The sequence below is a fragment of the Halichoerus grypus genome, chromosome 5 (genome assembly GCF_964656455.1).
Source record: "Halichoerus grypus chromosome 5, mHalGry1.hap1.1, whole genome shotgun sequence".
Lineage (NCBI taxonomy): Eukaryota > Metazoa > Chordata > Mammalia > Carnivora > Phocidae > Halichoerus > Halichoerus grypus.
The window spans coordinates 144,551,397-144,560,560 of NC_135716.1; the positions used below are offsets into that span (position 1 = coordinate 144,551,397).

The following is a 9,164-nucleotide window of genomic DNA, read 5'->3' on the forward strand; positions in this document are numbered from 1 at the left end:
AGGCAACTCACAGAATGGGAGAGAATATTTACAGAACTTCTAAAACTCAACAACAACAAAAACAACCAAATTTGAAAATAGGCAAAGGACTTGAATACACATTTCTCCAAAGAAAGTATACAAACAGCCAAGAAGCACATGAAAAGATGCTCAACATCGGTCATCATTAAGGAAATGCAAATCAAAGCCACGATGAGATACCACTTTACAGCCTTTAGAATGTCTATTATAAAAAATATTTTCAAACGAAGAAAAATAACAAGTGTTGGCAAGGAGAGATTAATTGTGTAGAAATTGGAACCCTTGTACATTGCTGGTGGAAATGCAAAATAGTACAGCTGCTCTGGGAAATAATTTAGCAGTTCCTCAAAAAGCTGAACATAGAATTACCAGATGATCCAGCAAATCCACTCGTAGGTATATATCTAAAGGAATTGAAAATAAGGATTCAAACAGGTACTTGCACACTGATGTTATAATAGCAGCATTATTCACAATAGCCAAAAAGTGGGAACAACCCAAGCGTCCATCCATGGGTGAACGGACAAATAAAATGTGGTACACATCTTGGAATTTTGTCCAACCATAAAAAGAAACAAAGTACTGATACATGATACAGCATAGATGAACATTATGGTAAGTGAAATAAACCAGACACAAAAAGTCAAATATATGATTCCACTTTCATGATATATCTAGAGTAGGCAAATTCAGAGAAAGAAAGATTAGAGTTTAGCACAGCCTGGAGAGAGAGTGATGGGGGGCTGTGGCTTTATGGTATGAGCTTCTATTTGGAGGGATGAAAAAGTTTGGGAACTAGATAGTGGTAATAGTTGTACAATATTGTGAGTGTGACTAATGCCCCTGAATCATACACTTAAACATAGAGTCACCATATGACCTAGTAATCCTATCTCTAAGTGTATACCAAAGAGAAATGGAGACATATCCATACAAAAATTTATGTATGAATGTTCATAGTAGTATTATTCAAAATAGCCAGAGGGTAGAAACAACCCAAATATCTATCAACTGATGAATGGATGAACAAAATGTGGAATACAGTGGAACATTATTCAGTTGTAAAAAGGAATGAAGTACTGATCCACCCTACAACATGAATGAACCTTGAGAACATGCTAAGTAGAAGAAGCCAATCACAAAGGACCACATATTGTATGATTCCATTTATACGAAATGTCCAAAATAGATAAATCTATAGAGACAGAAAGTAGATCAGTGATTGACTGGGACTGGGGGTCATGGGTTGGGGATGACATCTAAGGGGTATAGAGTTTCTTTTTGGGGTGATGAAAATGTTCTAAAATGGATGGTGGTGATGGTTGCATAACACTGTGTATATTTTTAAAGCATTAAATTGTACACTTTAAGTGGATAAATTTTATAGTTATATAAATTATATCTCAATAAAGCTGTTTAAAGAAAAAACCAACTTGCGGGGCACCTGGGTGGCTCAGTCGGTTAAGTGGCTGCCTTCGGCTTGGGTCGTGATCCCAGGATCCTGGGATTGGGCCCCACATCGGGCTCCCTGCTCAGTGGGGGGTCTGCTTCTCCCTCTATCCCTCCCCTGCTTGTGCTCTCTCTCTCTCAAATAAATAAATAAAATCTTCTAAAAAAGAAAAAACCAACTTGCATCAAGTTCCTCTATATCATCAGCATCACCAGCACAAAATAGAAATTGTATTAGAAGGTAAGATATGCTTTGTGATAGGAATAAAAACTATAAAGTACCTAGGAATTAACCTACCAAAAAAAAGCACTAGACCTTTATGGAGAATTTTTTAAATTCTAGCAAAGGGTATATCCTATATAAAGGAAAACTTGAATAGACGGATAAATCAATAACATTCCAATAAAAATGTCAGAAAGACTTTTTGAGGACTTAGACAAATGTATTCTAAAAGCATATGGAAAAAATAAGTAAGTAAATAAATAAACAAACAAACAAACATTAAATGCACATGGAAGGGGCACCTGGCTGGCTCAGTCAGTGGAGAATGTGACTCTTAATTTCAGGGTTGTGAGTTCAACCTGCACGTTGGGTGTAGAGATTACTTAAAAATAAAATCTTTAAAAAAATTTTTTTGTTTTTAAATGTATATGGAAGAATGAGGGTCTACTAATAGCCTCCAGGGCACAGTGTGGATGCTACTGTCCTCAGAATAATTTTGAGAAGAACTTCAAAGAGGAATGCTCACCCTACCAGATACATATTGTACCTTTGTAAATACATATTTACAAAGCCATGGTATATTTTTAAAAATCACAATGTGGTATTGGTGCATGAACAAACAAAAATATTTGGAGATACAAATAATTGGGAAAAGGTCTTTACAACATCAACAATCGACAAGGGATTAATTTTCAGAACTCCTGCGTATCCCAGGTGAGTGAGGCGGAGGCTCCAGACAGGACTTCAAGGCTTCACTCAAGTGAGGATGTCAAACACTCAACAGAGGTGAGCTGAGCCTAGAGCCTGCCTGCTCCATGGGTCAAACTTGACCCTGAGAAGCCAGGTCTGAAATTTAACTGGAAAGAAACAGGCCTATATTTTGAAAGAAATGTATAGTTAGTTGTGTGACTCATAATTTGGACCTAATAAAAGCGTTATGATCTGGAGTTATTTCAGTTACGGAAATTGAGGCTCAGAGAGATTATGTAGCTCCTCCCAGGTCACACAGCAAACAGAGGCTGAGCACTAGATCTCTTGTGTATAATTAATATATTGCATGCTGTCCACTGCAGGCTATTCCTTCCTCCTCCCACTCCTCTTCTCTAGCCTCCCTGCCCTACAAGTCTGAATACAAAATTCTTGCAGGGTAGTGCCCTCTCTGGGGCTGGCACCCTTGCTGTGCTCACCCTCTGGGATGCTTTGGAAGGCTGCGGTGTCGTCTGTGGTGTTACGGGTAGGGAACCCCAGCGGGAACTGACCGGTCTCAGTGCTGACCATCTCGCCCCAGCTCCCCAGATTCTCATCCAAGGGTATGGCACGGATGCTGTTGTCCTCAGAATAATCCTGCTGGCTGCTCAGTGTCAGGGTGGAGGTGTCACTGAAAATGAGGCTGGAGCCCAGGCTGAGGGTCTCATTGGAGCCCAGGATCAGGGTCATGCACGAGGGTGGAGAGAGGGTGGAGTTGGGTCCGTGGGTGCTGGAGTGCAGGCTGACACCGTCACTAGAGCCAGGAGTCAGGGTCAAGCATGAGGCCTGAGTGATGGTCATGTTCAAGTCAGACCTGCGATTGCCATTTGAAGCCACGTTGATGGTTCCCTTGGAACTCGTGTTCCAGGCCGCACCAAAGGCTCCTTTTGAGACAGACCCGGAGATCTTATGTGAAACCGCAGTGATGGTCTCGTTGGCATCTGGGATCAGGGTCCCACCAGAACCTCGAGCCGCATGCAGGTCCAGCTTAGAGGTGTTTCTTGAGCCCACACCGAGTATCCGGTTGGCGTCTGGGTCCAGAGAAGAGTTTGAGGCTGGAGGAAGGAGTGCTTTCGAGCCTGGCCTGGAGACGCATTGGCCCACAACCAGGGCTTCTCTCGAATAGGGCCTTATAAATGGGTTTGCTTCAGGCCTGGAAGGATTGGAGTTACTCTGACCCAAATCAAAAATCTTGCTTGGGAGGGAGTTGAGAGCCTCCTCAGAATTGGGCCCTGTGTGGCTCCCTGAGCTCAGACCCTGGGCCTCAGGAGAGCTAGGGCTCAGAACGAGGTTTGAGGCTGGACTTGGGGCCCTCTGGGAGGTAGGCCTCAAGACCTGATTTGAACTCGGGCCCAGGGCTTCACCTGAGTGGGAAGTGGTGATCTGGAGGGAGGCGGGGCCCACAGTCCAGCTGTCCACAGGCCTGAGGGTGTTACCAGTCACCAGGCCAGGGGCCTCCTCTGAGACAGGACTCAGACTTGGATTAAGGTCTGGAACAAGAGCTGAGCCAGGATTCAGGGGTGGGTTCATGAGAGGAGCAAGGCCCATGTCTGAGTGGGGCCCAGAGATGGTGCCGGCGCCTAAATCTGAGGCCTCAGTGAAGCTGAGACTAGGTGTCATCTTCGAGCTTTCACAGAGGACCAGACTAGCCCCTGGGTTCAGGGCCATGCCCGGTCTGGCGGTCTCTCAATGCCTCTGCTTCCTTCTCTCCAATAGCCAACTGTTGAGCTCCCTGCAATGCTCCTGAGAGAGAAAAAGGCAAATTCAGCATGCTTCACCTCCTAAGTCATGCTTAAAACCTTTCCATGGCTCCCCACTATCCTTAGGATGAAAGCCCTTGCATGACTTCCCAGGTACTTCGTGACCACGCCCAGCCCACCTTTCCAGCCCCATCCACACAGCTCTGCGCCTTGCGCTCTGGGTCCCAGCCAGATCCCCCAGGTTTCTCTGGCCACACCCTGCTTCCTCTCAGCGCTTGACCCTTAACCAGTGCAATTCCCTTGGCTTGGAACTTCCTCCCCCTGTCCTTTGCCAAGCCCACTCCCCCCGGCAAAATATTCATCCTACTTTATTCCAGTGACCCATTTCGTGGTCTAGCCTCTGGAAGAGGTGGCAAGAACCATGCTTATCTTAGTCCCTGGGACATCCCCAGCCTCTAGCACCCAGTGCGAAGTCCATAAATACTAGACCAAGGTAGAAAAGGGCAAGAAGGAGCCTCCTTAGGGGTTACCCTACTTCCAGCCTAAATTTCTAGAACTACTCTGCAGATGGCTGTGGCACTGGATTCCCAAAACAGCCCCTGGCAGGGCTACGAACTGACCTTGACAGTTTGCCTATTCTGGGTGGGGTAGGCTACCTGGGAGGAGAACCTGGGGCAGTCCTCCAAACCAGAGCCCGCTTCACGCCAGCAATCGGACTGCAGGGTGAATTCCCCAACCCTCTCCCCACCCTACCCCACTTCCACCCTTGGGCTCCTCTCCCTGTGGGAATCACTGGGAGAGCTCACCTGCATTCATGGTGTTCTTAAGCAGGACTGGGCCCCTGCGAGGAGACACAGAAGAAGACCGAGTCAGGTGAAGTGTGTTTTCTCAATGCTTGCTGAGCAAAGTCTACAGGCCAGACATGCACATCTGCTAACCAAATCTGCCCCCCTCCCCTGCACACACACACAGAGTCCTAGAAGTTAGATATTATTGCTCCATTATATACTTAAGGAAGTGGAGGTCAAGGAAAAGAATGTCACCAACCCTACCAGCCCTCAGGGAAGCCAAGACCATCTCTTTATGCCACTCATCCACCTAAACTCCTCCATGGCCTTCCACTATCTTCAGGACAACATTCCCAGTTCTCAGCAGGACCTAAAAGGCCCTTCTGTGTCTGGCCTTAATGCCCCTTTCACTCCTCTTGCCCCTCCATACTCTCTTCCCCACTCCACTCCACCACCCTTCAATGCTTTTGTGTTTCTCCAAAGAGCCAGGCTCCTGGGTTCGGTCTGGGCCTTCCAGGAGTTAGGCGTACCCTTCTCCAGACTCCTGCCCTGGCTAGCACCTATGGCTTCACCCTTCAGATTCCAGCTTAAGAGCCTTCCAGGTCCCCCAGAAAGGTGAGGTCCACTTGTAAGTTCCCAGGGTACCTTGTCCACTTCTCCTTTGTTGGCACATAATAATATCTGGTCTCTCCACTAGGCAGCAAGATCTCAGAGAGTCTAACATAGCACCTGGCACACAGGAACTGTTCAGTAAATAAGCTGCTTGCTTCCTCTTCTTATGTCTTCTTCACTCACTCATTCATTCGCTAGCTCATTTCATCGCTTATTCATTCACACACTAACTCATTCACTAAATCATTTACTCATTCTATAAATTTTGCTGTGCCTCTTTATAGCTTGGCTTCGGAAACACCATAGATTTGGAGTCATATGGCTCTGGATTCCATCCCAGTTCAACTTCTCACTAGTCTGAGGGAGCCTGGGCAAAAGACTTTCCCCCTCTGGCCCTCATCCTGCTCATCGCTAACACGGGAAGCATAAAGCCTGCCACCCATGCTGGTGGTGGTTTCAGTGCCCAGCACAGAACACACGGGCTACCGAAGGCCTCTCTAAATGAGAGCTACCTTTCTGTTACCCTTTGCCAGGCGCTGTGGGCAGAGGGGAGTAAGGTGCTCAGAGCGCAGGGGAGCTGCCTTCATTCCAAGCAAGCAGATCACGTACAGCTTGCATCCTGCCTCAGAAGCAGGCAGTGTCCGCTTACCAGCAGCACCAGGGCTGATTTGACCCTGAAGCTAGTGAAATTTAAAAATTCAGGACTCCTGGCCTACACAGTCCCTTTCCAAGGGTACTATACTTACTTTTGTGTTCACAATTTTGTCTTCTTTTACTTAAAGAAGAGCCTAAAAAAAAAATCTTCAGGCTCCAAAAACCCCTAGATCTTCCCGTCATCGCCCCTCCCACCTGTGTGCATGCATATAAGAGTGTGTGTGCGCGCACATGCATCCACACACACACCACAGTTATCAAAGAGAGGCATTCACAACCTGGAAAAATATGCATCAGGTGCAGCCTCGGAGGCTGTGCATAGGATTTTAGAAGGCCTACATGGTTTGGCCTATGGAAGAGAACAATCTCTACCCCTCTGACATAGCAGGTGCGTAATACCAGGTCACTGGGCGGACAGCTACAGGTCTCGACCCTGGCGGACCCTCCCTCTTCCGTGAGAACAGAACAGATCTCCCCCACTCTTCTCCTCTTCTTTCCCTCATTCTCTTCTTTCATCTTCAACAGACAGGCAAGGCTTCAGAGCTGCCTGCCAGTGACGAGGGCAGCCCATGTCTCCCCGTCCACCAAAGGGACGTTGTGCACTGGGAAGAGTGGTGGTTGTTGAGGGGCTTGGGTGGGACACGGCGGAGCCAGAGGAGCTCCCTACTGACCCGGCGGCCACAAGCCTTTGCTTCCCAAGCCCTGGAGCCCCAAATGGGGAGGGCGGAGGACAACTACAAAACAACCAGCTAATCCTGTCTAAGACTGAGAGAATCACTGACTAATTCCCATCTTCCCTCCTCAGTGAACCCTTCCAGGCCTTGAACAAGGGTTGTTGGCGCTCTCAGGGGGCGTAACTATCAGGGGGTCTTCCAGTTCCTCGTGGAGAACACATTTATCAGCTATATGGGCCTGCAATATGTTAAGCACTTGTAAGAATGCAGTCCCACACCTACACGTGCACAAACACGTCTGTCGTGGGCCACCTCACACCGAGAGAATCCAAAACAGAACATGCCAGCTTTCCCCTAAATCAGAACTTCCTCTTCTCTTCCATTTCTAGAAACTGGCACTACTCTACAAGCCAGAAATGATATCATCCCTGACTACTCTCTTTCTCACTAGCTGCATCCAATTTTGGCCAAGTTCTGCCAACTCTGGCTCCAGAAAAGCTCCCAAATCTCCCCCCATATCTCCGTCACCACTGCCAGCCCCTAGTGCAGATCCCAGTGCCTACGACTCCTGTATGTAGGGACTGCTCCCAATATACCATTTTCTAAATCGAGCTGCACATATCTTCCTTTAAAATTGCATTCAGGGGCGCCTGAGTAGCTCAGTCGTTAAGCGTCTGCCTTCGGCTCAGGTCATGATCCCAGGGTCCTGGGATCAAGCCCCACATCGGGCTCCCTCCTTCGCGGGAAGCCTGCTTCTCCCTCTCCCACTCCCCCTGCTTGTGTTCCTGCTCTCGCTATCTCTGTCTCTATCAAATAAATAAATGAAATCTTAAAAAAAAATAAAATTGCATTCAATGGTGTGGTGCTGACATAAGGATAGATATACAGATGAATGGAATAGTCCACATACTGTATGATTCCATTTATATGAAATATCTAAAATAATCAATTCTAGAGAAACTAAAAGCAGACTAAGGCAGATAGAGAGAGGTTGCCAGGGACCAAGGAAAGAGAATGGGAAGTGACCGTTTGCTGGGAACAGGCTTACCTTTTGGAGTGACAAAAGTGTTTGGCAACTAGATAGTGATGGTGGTTGCATAACACGACGAAGGTACCAAATGTCAGTAATAGTGCATTTTATGCCATGTATATTGTGCCACAGTGTTTTTAATACATGTACCAGGCAAGAGGGTGTAGACTCACTTTTCCCTGCTCCTCCCTTCCAAGTACAACTAAATGTCCTGGAAATGATTCAACTGACAACCATAAAAGGACTCTGAAAGCTAGGAAGAAGGCAGTGGACTAGCTAGGAACCTCAGGACTGGAGGGATGACACTGGGCGCATTCCCCAGGGTTTTCTTTTTATCTCCCATATATCCCAGACTGAGCACCAGAGAGGCCCGCAACGCAGATCCACCAAGAGCATGTGTGTGCATACATAAAAAAGCCTGTTCCCTCTGGCCAAAGGACCAGGACAGGGGAAGCCCAACAGAGATGCCCCCCACCCCGTGGGGAACCCTAATCCCCATTCCACATCCAGGGCAGTGGCAGGCCAATCCACCTGCAGGAGCCCTGCCCCTCTGGGCTCTCCACCCAGGGGCAGAGAATTTACCAGGTCCCACAGCTCCTGGCCTCCCGGTGACGAGAGGTGGCCAAGGGCAGCACCATCTTGCCCCTGCAGGCAGTAGCACGGGGAATGAACAAGAGCCCCAGCAGGGCCAGAAGAACAAAGCTTCCAAGGCTATGAAAACTATCGTTGGAACTATGGTCCATAAAAGCAGGCCAGAACCCACACTCGGAGCCTTAACAGGTTGATTACCAGCTAAAATAGATTCAAGTAGGATCAAAAGTCTCTTTAACATGATGTCCAAGATGTCAAGGATACAATCAAAAATTACCCATCATACCAAAAACTAGGAAAATCTCATCTTGAGAAAAGATAACTAACTTCAACACTGAGATGAACCAGGTGTGGGAGTTTGCAATAACGATTTTAAAGCTGTCATTATAAAAATGCTTCACCAGGCAATTACCAGTCCTCCTGAAACAAAATGAAAGACTAGAAAATCTCAGCAAAGAAATAGAAGTTATAAAAAAATATAATAACTGAAATTAAAATAGAAGTTATTTTAAAGACACAACTGAAAAAATTTTAAGTTGCTGTCCAGCTCAATAATAAAGTGGAGGTGACAGAGGACAGAAGCAGTGAAACTGAAGACAGAGCAATAAAATTTACTTAATCCAAACAACAGAGAGAATGGACTAAAAAATACAAACAGAGCCTCAGGAACCTGTG

The 9,164-nt window shown here is 46.8% G+C and overlaps 1 protein-coding gene across 1 annotated transcript in view; it reads right to left on the bottom strand.

Moving 5' to 3' along the window:
• Positions 1–4,108, bottom strand: part of MROH7 (maestro heat like repeat family member 7) — a 42,828-nt gene extending 38,720 nt beyond the window's left edge. Inside the window, exon 1 of the mRNA XM_036113994.2 lies at positions 2,881–4,108. Within this exon, the coding sequence (XP_035969887.2) occupies positions 2,881–4,108 (1,228 nt within the window). The remainder of the gene's footprint in view (positions 1–2,880) is intronic.
• Positions 4,109–9,164: the final 5,056 nt, after the last annotated feature.